This window comes from Sorex fumeus, unplaced genomic scaffold (genome assembly GCF_029834395.1).
Source record: "Sorex fumeus unplaced genomic scaffold, SorFum_2.1 ptg000021l, whole genome shotgun sequence".
In the NCBI taxonomy this organism is placed as follows: domain Eukaryota; kingdom Metazoa; phylum Chordata; class Mammalia; order Eulipotyphla; family Soricidae; genus Sorex; species Sorex fumeus.
Window position 1 is genome coordinate 5,901,009 of NW_026606078.1, and position 15,779 is coordinate 5,916,787.

Consider the following 15,779-nt stretch of genomic DNA (forward strand, 5'->3'; position numbering starts at 1 on the left):
TTCCTTCTCTCCCTCAACAACACCCTAGCCACAGACCTTTTGGGGGAACTTTGGGAAAACCTTACAGAAGTTAAGAGAGGTAAGTGAGGCACATTCTCTAGCACTCTCAGTTCGCTCCTGCCTGGAGTCACCTGGTGCTCCCCTAAACGCTTTTCTTTACCTCTCTCTCACTCCTCGTTATTTCCTAAATAAACTATTCTTATTTTCACTATTTGCCCCATCCTAAAACTCGTTTCTTTGAGAAAACACAACCTGGGTGGAAGTCGAGACTGATTTTTCCATTCCTACAAAAAACAAACTACTCACTCCAGCCTGAGTTCTAAGCCAACCATCACCCCATAAATTGTGTTTGGGGAACAATTTCTTGCACTGTAGAGGCCAAGTGGAACTCAGGCAGTCTGGCAGCTGACTCATGGCATGGGACTGGTGTCCATGTAGCACAGGTGCTCATGGCAGATTTTATGGTCCTAGCCTTCCCTCCATGTTCCTGGGTGACCATGGTAGATGGTGCCCCCTTCTGGAGGCTACTATCTCCCCATCTCCCTTCCTCACAAGTCGCCTGCATCAATATTTAGGCTGTATGAAGAATAGGTCTTTACATTTATTTTTATGAAATTTATTCCCAAGTTGAAGTGGCAGTGTATACAAAGATAACAGAGTTTGTGATAATTTACAGAAATGTTTTTTACATGCACATTAAGAAGTGTTCCAAACATATACATATTAAGTTCCATGCTGAATAAATAATCCCCCAATTAATTTTTACATAAAAATATAATATTGCACTCTTAACAAGACTAGTTATTTTGCATATTTTCTCCTTAGATGATGAAATTCGGCCTAAAAAAAAAAGACAGAGTAGCAACCCTATTCTATTAGGGGACTATTTAAAGTTCTTGGTAGAAAAATGAAAGCTAGACAATAGCTGCTTTTTTTTTTAAACAAAGCAAATCACTTCAACGTGAATAGAAATAATCTCATCTCTGCACCTTGAACCTCAGAAGTAAAATCTGGCTTGTGCATACTATGATCTCAAGGCAGCCGAGTATTTCTGGACTTGTGTATGCAATTTACGTTTTAAGCATGTGTGGTCACTTGCTTTCTCTTGTATCTATCTTGACAGCAGAGACTTTGGAATTGTTTTAAATAATCTTTAAGCAAAATGTTTTAGAAAGTCTGGAGGTTACAAAAGTTGTGTAAACACCATATGAATTGAGTTTTCATAACAACTGCACAAGTTATTCTTAGGCAAGAATACATACTTTAACCCCATAGTAACATTATAACTGAACTTTTCAAAGTGTTTTTTACAGTGTTTTCAAAGCTAATAAAGCAGCACCCTAAGTAAAAATATAGCCATAAATCATGGTAGAGATGGACTATGCCATGATTTTCATGAATTTTGTCTTTATGGCATGTGAATTTGCTATGGCATAGACTTGGATTTTTCTGTTGTTCCTAGAATTCCAGGTGTAAGCTAGTAGAAAAGAACTGGAGATCGTTTTTACTCAGAAATTATTTTACCTCCTGTTTATGATAAAGTAATCTATCTCATTGTTGGTTTTTTAATTGTTTTGAGGAAGAAAAGTCTTCCTGTAAAATCATATGCCTTGTCTAGACTGTATTAGTAATATTTTTGCCAAATTTTCTGCTTAAATGGAAGGCTTACCATTTTTTTCAATACTCAGTACTCTGTACATAGCAGATTTTAAGAGGTGACCAATGTGTTTTAAATCTCAGGGACTCAACAAAAGATATTTAATTTCTAGTATTATGTATTTTAAATAGCAATTTTTGTGAAGATAAAATGTGTCTGAACTCAAAGATATCTTGTTTTTGTTGAGGGCTATTAAAGGATTCTGTTTCTACTTTGAGCTAAGAAGGCAGTTTGTTTTTAGTATTCAGATATTCCATTAAAATGTGTGGTGCAGAGGCACCTACTGAATAATTTACTTCTCAAAGAAAGCAATTACTAAGTCCTGAATTCTTTATTATTCTCTTTCCTCATTATTTTTGTTGGGGTGTTGGGGGAGAATCTTGGTATAAAATTTAAATAGAGTTTTATAAAGTATTTTCTACAAACAAAGTAGCTAACTGATTTAAATTCTACTGGCCTTTTGGAACAAGGGGGGGGGGTAGATTCCAGTCTTTTGTTTAGAATACTCTCGTGGGGAAAAAACTTTATGAATATGATTTTAATTTACCATCAATGACTTCAAGCTTGCTGGTTAATGCTTACTGAGTCAAGTCTCCGGATTATCCCTATATTTGAACAAAACTTGTCTGTCAAACATTGTGATGCTGCAGAGTTATAAGTTATATGTAGATGAATAGACTTGGTATGATTTAAATAATCTGCTTGGTCATCCATTTCTTCAGGTTCAGTCTCCTAAAATTAGTGATATCAATAAATCTATTTTGGAATTAAAGTGCTTTGCAGAATGTGAAGTTCACTAATTCATCCTGCTGCATAGCTGCTAAGGAAGGAGTAGAACATTGGCTGTTTCAAACGCTGCTGATCTTTCCGACACCAGGCAATCACAGTTCCATCACTGTTGGCTGTATACAAATGGTGTCCATCACAGGAAAATGTAAGGCTGTTGAAAAAAAAAGTCTTTTATATAATTTAGCTGTGAACATTTTATTAATGGTCAGATAGAAATTAGTGTAAAGAAATCTTTCCTGGAGCAGAAGCAAGTAAAATGCCTATAATTCACTGATTTTGATTGTAATTCAAACACAGTTAATCACACAGCAGACAAGTTTGTGAAACTCATTTTAACTAGGTGCTACAGAATAAAATCAGAATCAAAGCAATCAGTACATTCTATTTTATTCGCAGCTTGCATATTTTTTTTCTACTGGTTTAAATTTTATTATTTAAATATTTGGAAATAGGAAGCTTTCACAAACACGTTCTCTTTATAGAAATAATTGATTATGTTTTGGACATATTTTACTTCCCTGAAAAATCAAAAAATGCAGCACTAACATTTAATGGCCAATGCTGAACCAAATAAGATGAGAGCCTGGTTTTCCTTATACATCAAACTCAGTTTCTGAGAACCTATCAACATAAAGTGAGAACTTATGTATCAAATACATCCGACAACTGTTTGTTTATATAAATAGGCTTATGTGTTTTAACCTCTAACAAAAATACATCACAAAGTGTATCATTAAGACTGGAAGAGGAAAGAGTTTACCTTACAATAGGCTTATTTGACTTAGGAAAGGTAATTTCGCGCACAGGCTTGAGGTCCCAGGTACTCCACAACCTAGAGGGGAAAAATATAATTGTCTAAGTGTGCAAATTAAAATTTCCTTCACTGAAAAACCTACTTTGTCTTTTTGTTAAAAATCAGCTGGAAGGAAACACAATGACGCACTGATAGTTACTTGGGGACAGCCTGTAGGAAGTCGCTTCGCCCCAGTGGGATGTCTGGGAGAGTCTGCAGGTTGGCTTCTTGGGCACGGCAGTTAAGAGCCAACAGAGCGTCCCAGGAGTTATAAGAACTTTCTGTTTCCAAGTGTATATAAAAGCTCTTTCCGTTAGATTGTAGTCTACATATTAGATGTATAATATTTCCAGAAAAATGCATATACCTTAATTAAAAATATTTAATTGCTAAAACATGCAAACGATGATCTGAGCTGTTGGAATAACAGTCCTGACAGACTTGCTCTAGGTGTGGCACAAATCTGCAGTTTGTAATTTTACATTGTTAATATTTTATAGTTAACAGTGTAAAAATTTAAAATGACATTAAGCCTATAATTTAGAAATAAAGCAGGAACAACTAAGAACCCATATCCAAAGGTTACCTTGAATCAAAACTCCTCTTACCTTACAATGCCATTTTCTAATCCTCCGGCAATGACATTGATGGATATTCCCTCAGGTTGGTTAGAGAAAGCAACAGAACAAATAATCTCTCTGCAGTGGACATGTCCAACAAGGTCTCCATTCACTGTCCAGAGTCTGAGGTCACTGCCTCCACCAGCTGAAAACACCAAAATCACCCTGCAGGTCACTCGAGTGTGAGTGAGCGTACATCAGTGTCCTCAACACTAGGCCCCAGAAGACCATAACTGTTTCAGTGATAAAGTTTTTTGTTTTAAAATTTAAGAATATTTATTTCTAAACATTTTTCAAAATGTGCTTAAGTGTTCAAACATAATATACCTAAGCAACCCTATAATGTAAAAATTCATATAACCAAATGATTTTTATTTCTGAAACGAAAACATTTGCTCTAACTCAATCAATGATGAAATTAATAGGCAACTCATGACTGAAGACTGTATAAATGAAGCCACTACATTATAAATTGTAGAGAACTATGCATATTTATCTGGGAACAATGAGATAAATTTATCACAAATCCTTAGGAATTGTAATTTTCAGCATATGAATTGCCAAATCTGAATTTGAAAGTTATCAGAAAGGCAAACAATCTCCAAAAAGAGAAACTCTACTGTGAAACCATCTATAAGAAGAGACTTATGGGCCTGGGATGTGGCTCAGAGCAATAAAGCACATGCTTTGCATGTGTGAGGTTCTGGGTTCTACTCTCAGCAGCCCCAAGCACTTCAGACTGAGCATACAAGCATCACAGGTGTGGCCCCAGCAACAACAAGATAAAGACGTGCTTTATGTAACTTATAAAGAAAAAAAAGTTATACTAATGATGAGCTGAGTTAACAACTAGTTCTTTTTAAAAAAATAAAAAAAATTCTTCAATTTTATATTATCTATCAGAAGAAATATAAAAGTAGATAATTTCTGTCCTATATCAAGGCAATAAAAAGAATTTATATATTATAGCACAGAAACACTGAAATACTTTTTTTTAAAAGATATCCTAAAAACCTTCAAATACCATATCTTAAAATACCTAATATGTTCCACATTATTCACAACAGCCAAAAGGCAGAAAAAAAAATATCCAACAACAGAAGAACGAGTAAACAAAATGTGTTATATCCAAATAGTGGAATATTATTCAGTTATTTAAAAAGTTAGGGAGTTCTGACACAGATGCAAAAGAGCAAATACTGTATCACTTTCTTATATGAGATTTCTAGGACAGACAAACTCACAGAAAGAGAAAGCAGAACAGAAGTTACTAGAAATTGCAAGAAGAAAGTGGAATTGAGTGTTGTGGTTACAGTTGTTTGGGATGATAAAACAACTTTGAAACAGAGGTGATGATAGTACTACATTGAGAATGAATTATTTACCTTAAGATAGTTTAAATGGGAACTTACGTTAAACAGATTTTATCACACTTTATACATACACAAAAGATTTTTTTTAATGTCCAGTGTTCATCTAAACCTTCTTGTGTATAATACTAAATCTAAAGAAAGAAGTATTACATGTGGGACACTCAATATACTAAAGAAAGTATACATAATAATGAACTCATCTTTTACATGAGGTGATAACTTTTTACTTTTAATTTAATATTTGAAAAAATACTGTAAAATAAATAAATTAACCTCATGCAGGGTAAAGATTTAAAATTATTGGATCCATATCTATAAAATACTGACCTAGAGGTTGGTCAGCAATGTCTAACAATAGACACTGCATTGTTTAGTTTTTTAAAAACAAAAAAATCTTGGACCAGAGAGAGATAGTACAGGGGAAGTTAAGGCACTTGCCTTGCATGTGGCTGACTTCTGTTTGATCCTGAGCACTACATGGTCCACCATTAATGCCAGGAGCGATCCCCACTAGCCTGGAGTAGCTCCCAAGCACTATTTGGTATGAATCAGATCCTGTACCCCTTAAAAATAAAAATCTAAAACGGCCCTGTACTTTCTGAAGTAGGTTGTGAACCTAAATAAAGAATAATGCTGGCTGATCAGGCAGCAACTTGGGCTATTATAATACAAAGTGACTATTCATTTGTCTAAGACTCAAAAATTTAGGCCCCTGGGCTGGAATGTACCTCTTGCCTTGCACAGAGCCAACCCAGGTTCAATTCCTGGCTCCCCTTATGGTCCCCCGAGCACCACAAGGAGTGATCTCTGACACAGAGCCAGGAGTAAGCCCTGAGCACTGCTGGGTGTGGCTCCAAAACCAAAAACAACAAATTTAGACCTTACCTAGTACCAGAATGATTTAATACATAATTTAGCATATCAAGTCACTGTCCCTGTCTTCCTGTTGTTCATCGATTTACTCCAGCAGGCCCAGTAACGTCTCCATTGTGACATTTGTTACTGTGTTTGGCATATTGAATACGTCTTGTGTAGCTTGCCAGGCTTGTAGCTTGCCAGGCTTTGCCATGCAGGCTAGATAATCTCAGTAGCTTGCTGGGCTCTCCGAGAGGGGTGGAGGAATCGAACCTGGGTTGGCCAGGTCAGCTGCGTGCAAGGCAAACACCCTACCTGCTATGCTATTTCTCCAACCCAGCATATCAAGTAAAAGTCAGAAAGTTGGGTATTCCTGAAAAACCTCTACTTCTCCTATTCATTTAATTTTCTTCATTGACACTAAAATAAGAGAACCACCCCCTACCATGAATCTCAGAATATTACATTAACTTTATAATGTCACACATGACTTAAAAAGGTTAGGAAACTAAGTTCAATTGTATGTATTCTGGTCCAGAAATAGAGCAACTTAAAAACATAAAATCCATGATAACATTTACATAGTTTAATGTTTATAGCAATTTCATATCTTATCACTATAAAATCAGATTTCATATAACAAAAACTAAGGAGTTCTGATCCAGCAGACTGAGCTTAACTGTGTAATTTCAGTCTTAATAGAGGAATTTTCTGAGAAGATGACACATATACATTGTACATTCCATTCACTGATTTTAATATTACTTGGATGGAATTTCCCAAGGGTCAATATTTTTTGTAGGATCAATCTGGTCTCTCTCTCTTCTCCTTCCCTTCCCACCCTCCCTCCCTCCCTCTCTCTCTCTCTCTCTCCCTCTCTCTCTCTCTCTCTCTCTCATACACACACACACAAACACTCCTTCCTTTTTTTCTTTCCTGTGCTCAGAACTTACTACTCCTGGCTCTGTGCTCAGAGATCACTTCTGGTGGGTTCAGGAATCATATATGGTGCTGGAGGTTGTACCCAGGTTGGTTACATGGAAAGCAAGCACCCTACCTGCTGTATTTTGCTGTGACCCCAAATTTGGTAACTTGCTTCCCTTCCTGAACTATAAGCAAAGAAAGATAAACTCTAGTCTGGGTAAACAAAAAACTGACACTTTTTAAAGAATAATTTTTTTAAAAAAGTTTGTTCTCTATAGACCAAATGTTCTTTTGTGAATTCTACCTGTATCAAAAGGCCTTAAAAAAGTCAAGAAAGCCTATTTGTTCCTATTTGGAAAAACAGTTCTAGCTATTACTCTACTATATGGTGCACTGTCTAGGGACACCTGAATGCCCTAGTAGTGAGCTGGTAATTGCAGCAAAAGTAATTTTGGTTCTTGTTCCCACACGACTAGCTGATATAATATCAAAGATATAAATCACTACTGGCAGTAGGAAAGTAATTAACTTTAAAAGATCTAGCTCCCTTAGGATCAGTCCTAACTTTCAAACACTGCTAAAACAAGAAAGTAGAGAACTCTCTATATAAACAACCATTATCTTATTCACTCAGATTCCCTCTTGATTTGACAAACTGAAAGTTGCTAATGTGCAAATCAAGGAAGAACAAACAGCAAAGTCATCAGTCATCTGTCCATCATTTATTACAAAAGCTGTTTAAGATATTTCTCCTTAGTTATGATTAGAAAAAATTTTTTTTCATGACTTTATATTATAACGGCAAAAACATTACACATGAAGTTGTTTTGGAGAGCGGCCTGCTAAGCCCGAGAGTTACTTCAGTGACAGTAGAGATCAGATAGTTCATATTTGGGCCCTGCAATGTAGTGCCACTCAGGCACTGCAATGCTTGGGGCATACCAGGGCCATCCCCAGGAGGGGATGTAAGGCACCTTGTGCTGGGGATCAAACCCAGGATCCAGCAACTGCCAGGCATGCACTCCAATCCTTTGGGCTATCACCCCCAGCCCCATCCCTGAAATATTTTTTTTTGCACACCCAGAGATGTTCAGAGGTTACTCCTAGCTTTGCACCCGGAAATTACTCCTGGTGGTGCACAGGAGGGCTTTATGGTTTGCTGGGGATAGAACCTGGCTTGGTCGCATGAAAGCAAAGTGCCCTACTTTCTGTACTATTGCTCTGGCCCCTGAAAGCTTTACTCAGGACTGAAAATACTATTAAAAAAAATAAAGAATAAATGAATGCTTTGTATCTGTCATATAATTAAAAAAACAAGCATTTGGTTTTTGTCCTAGACTTTGAGAATTGAGCTCCTAAACTCTTGTGTAACTTACCCTTAACTACACAAGTTTGATTCCAGGAAAACCCTGGGGAGCTTGAGGATGGGGGTTGGTTCCCAGAAAACCAACTGTGTGACTAGATGGCTGCTTGTATGTCACTACCGCTTGGGGAGAGAAAGACTGGAGACTGAAATCAATCCCCATTAGCCAAGATCTAATCAATCAGGCCTACATAATGAAACCCCACCAAAAAACGCTCAACAGCGTCTGAGAATTTCTGAGTTGGCAAACACATTCATGTGCTTGAAGAGTGGCACAATCTGATTCCATACAGGCAGATCCTCACTTCAGATATCTCTTTATCTGGTTGTTTCTAACTTTTGAGGGGTTGATTTTTTTTTTTTTTGTAAGCCAGAGATTAAAACAGCGTCAAATGTGTGTAAGGCAAGTGCCTTAATGCCTTAATCCCTGGACTATGTCTTACATTGAGTGGAAAGGAAAAAAAGTTTATTTTTCTTTCTTTCTATTTTTCCTTCTTTCTACTCACTGTAGGTTTTCAAAAGATTTAAAAGTCTTGAAGAACAGAAATACGTAGCTGAGGAGATGGTTGAAAGGCTGGCGTGCATGCTTTGGAGGTCAGGGTTAGGCCCCTGGCAATGAGTGTGCTCCCTACTTTGAGTTGAGAATAACCCTCAAAATTGCTGGGAGTGGTCCAAAAACTAAAAAGTAGAAATGTAAACTGGGCCGGGGCGATACATAGCTCAGTGGTAGAGCTCGTGCTCCTCAGGTTTGAGATGCTCAATTTGAACGTGGGTATCCAAATTTACACTGAAACAAAAATCTAAAGTTCATGATTTTTTTTTAACATCTTTTTTGGTAGGTGTATCAGTTTTTTAAAATTTGTATTCGTGGAAATCCAAAACAAGACCTCTGATTGGGAGATGTAATTTATCATGTAAGTTTTACAGAAAATTGTAACTCCTTAAATTATAAGTTTAAGAAAAATTGTTACTCTGTATTACCCTGTCAACTATTCCTGAGCACAGAACCAGGAGTAAGCCCTGAGCACAGCTGGGTGTGGCCCTTCCCCCCCAAAAGCAAAAGCAAAATGGTAGGAAAACCTAAGGAAACGCAGGTAATTATGAAACACTAACTGCTTAACTTGCTAAAAATGCAATCTTACGGGTATAAGAATAGTTTTGACAATATTAGCTTTTGCACAAGTTGGTGACTAACACAACTCAACCATGTATTTTTAATAGATATAACTGCTATTACCAAAGCATTCAGATCTGGCAGGGACCTGAGAGACATTTAATCATAGCGTGGTCTATGCCATAACCAGCTAGCTGAAGGCACTGTCAGTACACTGACCCAGCTCTCTGGTTTCGTTGCTAGCTCACCTGAGTCACACACCGTGGCGATGTCACCTGTTGTTTCACTGGCGGAGACAGCCGTGACTGGGCTTTTGTGTCCTGCCAGACTCTGTACATAGCACAACCTGAAAACCCAAAGACATGAATTTGCATGTTACAGTAAAACATAACTATATTCTTTTATCTGTGCTTTTTTTAAAAAACCAGATATATATTTACTATCCATAGGCATTTCTAACAATATTCTTAATTAACTAATCTTTTGATTTCAGTTAGATTACAAAGATAAGGTTTGATTTTATCCTTGAGATGATGAACCCAACGCAAAGATCCTAACTGCTAAGCTTGAGTTAGAAACCTTCTCCCTTACCTGTTTAAATCCCATATGATGCACGTTCCATCTCTGCTCACACTTATCATTATACTGTAGGGTTTGCAAACAAATAAGCTTGTTATCTCTTCTGTGTGCCCATAGAGATGTATCTGAGATTCCATTTCTATCTCTGACGGCTAAAAAAAAAGAAAAGAAAAAACACCACAAAAAAATTGAAGGAAAGTATCCTAGTATATTTCTCAGAAATAAAATCAACTGAAGTGACTCAAAACATTTTTCTCAAACAATTTTTAATCCAATTCAGTTCAACTTTTTTCCTGAAGAGCAAAACTAAAAGTTATAACAACCAATTTCATTAACTAACATGCTTCTCACAGACTTTGTCCTGATAAATAGGTATTTCTATAGTGGTAAATTATTGCCGCAAGATAATTTTCTACTTTGCACATTCTCTTATATGCATTCTCTTTAAGTATTCAAAATGATCTCTAGTAATATTACCGTATTTTGTGCATTCTGTATGCCATAATTCAGGTACAAAAAGGCATAAAGTCTGCTTAATTTGGGCTGTAATGAGAAAAATTACTTACATGAGCATCCTTTACTAACATATTTAAAATAGTTTCTGGGGCTGCAGAGACAGTACACAAGATAAGCCTTGCCTTGCACTGCCTGGCAGAACCAGGCCATGAATAAGTCCTGCGCATAGCAGGTTTGGCCCCCAAGCACCCAAATAAAAGTTTCTGACCTTTTTTCAAAATTATTATGAGCCATAATTAAATACTTCATATATAAAAGTTTTGTTCCTCCTCTGAATAATTTTGGAGTGGGGGTGGGAGGTGGCACATCCAGCAATCCTTGGGTTTACCTTACTCTATGTTCAGGGAACCACATAGTGCTAAGTTTCGCCTCCTGTATGCTAAGTGCGTTCAGCCCTTGAGTTAGCTTTCTGGCCCCTCCTTTGAATTATTATTTTTTTTCTTTTTGGGTTACACCCGGCGATGCTCAGGGGTTACTCCTGGCTCATGCACTCAGGAATCACTCCTGGCGGTGCTCGGGGGACCATATGGGATGCTGGGAATCGAACCTGTGTCGGCCATGTTGGCTGCGTGCAAGGCAAACGCCCTACTCGCTGTGCTATCGCTCCAGCCCCTGAATTATTTCTTTAGAAAAAAATTTCCAGAAACCTAGCAGTGGGTCAGTGAATATGGTTAATTTCATAACTTCTTTTTTTTAATGGAGGGGAATTTAGGCCAAGCTGTTTTGGGGGATACTCCTGGTTTTGTGCTTGGGGGTTTGGCTCCTCACAGTGCTTGGGGGATACGTCGTGCCAGCGACCAAACCAGGCCCAGGATTTGGCTGCAAGGCAAGTACCTTCATCCCTGCACCATCTCTCTGGCACCTTATAGTTCTTAACAGTGTACTTTTCTAAGGCATCACACCAATATTTAGTGTCACTATTGCTTATCAGTGGCTATGAACTGATTTTCTGAAGGTACAAACTAATGTTCTGAAGTCCATGTTGGCTCACAGATGCCAGATGTCCAAACAAAGGCTGACTCCTATTTTCATTAGGCTGTTTATTGTCCTGAATAAACAGTATTTTGAGTATTTCAACACTCCTACTTCACAGAGTACAGAAAAGCAGCAAGAATAACAAATTGCTACATGCTGATCACTCAGTTAAATTAATCCTAATACCAGTTCATTAAAAATATTTTTCGGCTCATTTAATTTTTTTTTTAAAAGAAAACATTAGTGTGTGAACTGTTATACATCCTATTTCTCCTCTCTTGTGAGAAATCACTATCCTGAATTTTGAATTTGCTTCTCATACATATTATTTAGACCACAAAAATAGTACAGTGTCTGTGATTTGATAAATTTTATATAAGGATGTGTTATTCTTCTTTTTTTTTTGCTTTTTTTTTTGAGGGGGGGTCACACCCATGATGCACAGGGGTTACTCCTGGCTCTGCACTCAAGAGTTACTCCTGGCGGTGCACGAGGACCATATGGGATGCTGGGAATTGAACCCGGGTCAGCTGCGTGCAAGGCAAATGCCCTATCTTTTGTGCTATCTCTCCAGCCCCGATATTATTCTTTATTTATTCCACACTTTCCCTTTCTGTTCACCATGCTTTTAAGACATGTTAATATATTATCTGTGGATTATCTATTTTATAGTCCAGTGTTTTATTCATATAAGAATAGGTAATTTAAAGAATCAAACAACCAAGCAATACAAGATTTGTTCTTCCTTGGAATAACTGGTTTGAGCTGGGTAGCAATAGCTTTTGCTAGGCAGGGTATAGAAGCCCAAAACAAATATAGTGACCAGATATACTTTTGGATTTCCATGGAGAGTTAGAGTCCTGGGCTTCCTCTGGCTCCAGGAGTGGTACCCTTCCCTGCAGGGCCAAGCAATGTCCACAGAGCCCTTTCTGTTGCAGAGAAACCACATTTGTGTGGTACACAGAAACACTTGACAGTGCTCAGGGATTCCCTGCCCCCAAAAGGGCTTGTGACCCTTCTTTCTCAGCTTGAGCTCTGCAGCATTTGAGATCCACCTTTTATTTGGAAACTGAAAAATTTCCAAGTTTTAAATGGCAATCAAAATGCTTTCAGTTGCATTTCCCTTATTACAAACAAGTGTAACTTTTCCCTATGTGTTTTTTCATCTGTAAATGTGTGGGCCTCCTATGTGTCTCTGTTACGATAACTGAAAATATTTTTAAGAACTGTTGTCATTATAGAAAGAATGCAGGTATCTTCCTACTTTTGGCCAGATCAGACCGTCATGCTGATCTAGGACAGTGTGTGCAAACTGAAGCATGAGAATCCTGGGAAACTAGGGAAGAGCAATCCAAGCTTTAATTCTACACAAATGTTTCTCAGGCACCACCTGACTTCCCTTCCCTTCTAGCCTCTAGTCTTAGGAACCAGTCATTTTGAGAAGGCCCTTCTTGGAAACCCCTCGTTTGGTCAGTTTTGGGGTGGGTTTCTTTGTTTTTTTCCAAAACTTATTATTATTTTTGGGGGGGGCACACCCAGTGATGCTCAGAAGTTACTCTTGGCAGTGGTCAGGGGACCGTATGAGATGCCAGGGATCAAAACAGGGTCAGCTGTATGTAAGGCAAGTGCCTTACCTGCTGTACTAGAGGCAGTTCAGTGACAATGTTTCAGGACGGGCAAACGATATCATGGCTAGCACCTACTTCTTGTTTATTTACCTCTCATTTTGTAGTAGTTCTTTATGAATTTGTCATATATTTGATGTTTTAAATGTGTGCTTATGGGGCCGGATCAATAGTACAGCAAGTAGGGGGTTTGCCTTGCACCCGGGTTTGATCCTTACACCTGAGTTGGATCCTCAGCATCCCATATGGGCCCCTTGCACCATCAGGAGTTAATTCCTGAGGGCAGAGCCAGGGCATTGCTGGGTATGACCCCAAAAGTGCCCCCCCCCAACAAAAATGTGTGTTTCAAGTATGTGTATGTACTTTATTTTAATAAATAATATTTACAGGGAAATATAACATAGGGCCATATAGTAACTATTATCATATTAAAGACTCCATACTTTAAAGGATTGCAAGAATTTGTGTCACTTGATAATTTCCTGTGGATCAGAAAATATTTCCTGTGCACATAACAGGAAGATTATCCTGGCAAATTCAAAGGACTACAGCAAAATGTAACTTTTCTTTATTAGACTGTTTTATGATTTAATTCTCAAGTCCTAGATATTAGTGAATGGCTAAAAAATTTCTTCAAGTAAATGGCAGAAGTCTAGACAAACTACTTAGCTTTGTTTTCATTTAATTTACCTATAGGCATGCTAAACACTAGGGATACTGTCACTGTCCTCCTGTTATTCATCGATTTGCTCGAGTGGGACAAGTAACGTTTCCATTGTGAGACTTGTTGTTACTGTGTTTGGCATATTGAATACGTTACGGGTAGCTTTCCAGGCTTTGCCATGCAGGCAAGATACTCCTGGGAGGTTGCCGGGCTCTCCGAGAGGGGCAGAGGAATTGAACCCCGGTTGGTCAGGTTGGCTGTGTTGAAGGCAAATGCCCTGCCGCTGTGCTATCGCTCCAACCCACTAGGAATACTAATCTTCCACATTTTGTAGTATTTTGTGGTACACTTCTAAGAGCAGTCAGGTCATACAGAGAATTCAGGCAGGTAAGAATTCAAGCATGTTGTGAAACAGCCTAAACACAGAAAGGATCACAGTTTAAAAATACTACCTGTCAATTACCTGCCACAGAGGCAGGGGGTGGGATGGAGTGAGGGAGGCGGGAAGGATAATGGGAACATTGGTGGTGGGAAATGAAAGTTTGTAACTGTATCTCACAGTGATTCAATAAAAAAAAAGAAAAAATATTACCTGTCTTTATGCCAAAAATATAACCTCTAAATTATTTTAAAAGACCTCCCCATCTTAATAAACCTGAAACTAAGAGTTTGATTTGTGCCCTTTGACATTCTGAGAGTGTATGTGGATTAAAGATTATAAAGCAGGACCTACCGTGCCGCTTGTAAATCTGTTGGTGTAGGCTGTGATGACCCCACATCTGCTCCCAGTAAACAGTTGGCAACTGTCAGGTACCCAAGCACAGCTAGTCACCTTTGAAAATGGACAAATCATAGGTTATTAATTAGGGTAAGGATTGCTTGACTTCTCTGACAACTACTTAAAAATACATGATCACAAAATTTAAAAGAAACAGTATACTTGAATTCAAATTATATAAGATACATGTTATAACTCTCAGAGCAGAAAAGCCATTACCACACATTTAAGTATATTTCAGTACACTGTCTACTGTCTATGATGCTAGTATTTCTTTTCTTTTTTTTTTTTTTTGCTTTTTGGGGTCACACCTGGCAATGCACAGGGGTTAGTCCTGGCTCTGTACTCAGCAATTATTCCTGGTGGTGCTCGAGGGACCATATGGGATGCTGAAAATCGAATCCAGGTCTGCTGTGTGCAAGGCAAATGCCCTACCCACTGTGCTATTGCTTCAGCCCCGATGCTAGTTTTTCTGTAAATCCATTTCTACCATGCAGCCATTTGATCCTCAGAAATTTAATTATTAGACTTTTGAAAACCTTTTTTGCTATGTAGGGGATTTGACCCAGGGTCTCACACATGGGCTCTGCCACCAAGACACAAAATGAGCCAGGAATGACTAAATCCAAGGTTGAGTGTGTTTTTATACATTTCTGTATATTTTATACATTTACCTAGTATCTATTTTCTTTTTATTTTTTTCTGGTTTTGGTGGCGTGCCAGGGTATTTATAAATAGAAGCACTGCTTTTAATAGTTCTAACAATTATTAAGAGAAGGAAAGATAAACCCAGGGAGGGAAAATCTGGGATTATTCCCTTGGGGTAATAAACTCTTGCCTCTGACTATGAAGGCACACACAATTCCAGATCAGTTGACTAGACAGATCTTTGTCTGGGCACCGCTTAACTCCACCCCCCCCACCCCCCCCCCCCGGCCCGTGTCCAGTGCCCTGCTCCTCTTGCGGACCTCTGCCAACTCTGTTTCTGCTAGAGCTGACACGTTCCACTTCACAAGAAGACAGAAGTCAGTGGTCTCAGACTTGGTCATCTCTCCACTCTGCCTCAAAATGTCTCAATTTTATCTTCTTTTTGTTTTTGTTTTGTTTGGGGGCCACACCCAATGGTGCTCAGGGTTACTCCTGGCTCTGCAACC

The 15,779-nt window shown here is 38.2% G+C and overlaps 1 protein-coding gene across 1 annotated transcript in view; it reads right to left on the minus strand.

The window, feature by feature from the left end:
• Nucleotides 1-581: 581 nt before the first annotated feature.
• LYST (lysosomal trafficking regulator) overlaps nucleotides 582-15,779 on the minus strand; it is a 234,708-nt gene continuing 219,510 nt past the window's right edge. The window contains exons 49-54 of the mRNA XM_056113655.1: nucleotides 14,581-14,679; nucleotides 10,080-10,219; nucleotides 9,737-9,834; nucleotides 3,848-4,004; nucleotides 3,207-3,278; nucleotides 582-2,597 (exon numbers count right to left, since the gene is read on the minus strand). Of these exons, the coding sequence (XP_055969630.1) occupies nucleotides 2,459-2,597; nucleotides 3,207-3,278; nucleotides 3,848-4,004; nucleotides 9,737-9,834; nucleotides 10,080-10,219; nucleotides 14,581-14,679 (705 nt within the window). The 3' untranslated portion in view covers nucleotides 582-2,458. The remainder of the gene's footprint in view (nucleotides 2,598-3,206; nucleotides 3,279-3,847; nucleotides 4,005-9,736; nucleotides 9,835-10,079; nucleotides 10,220-14,580; nucleotides 14,680-15,779) is intronic.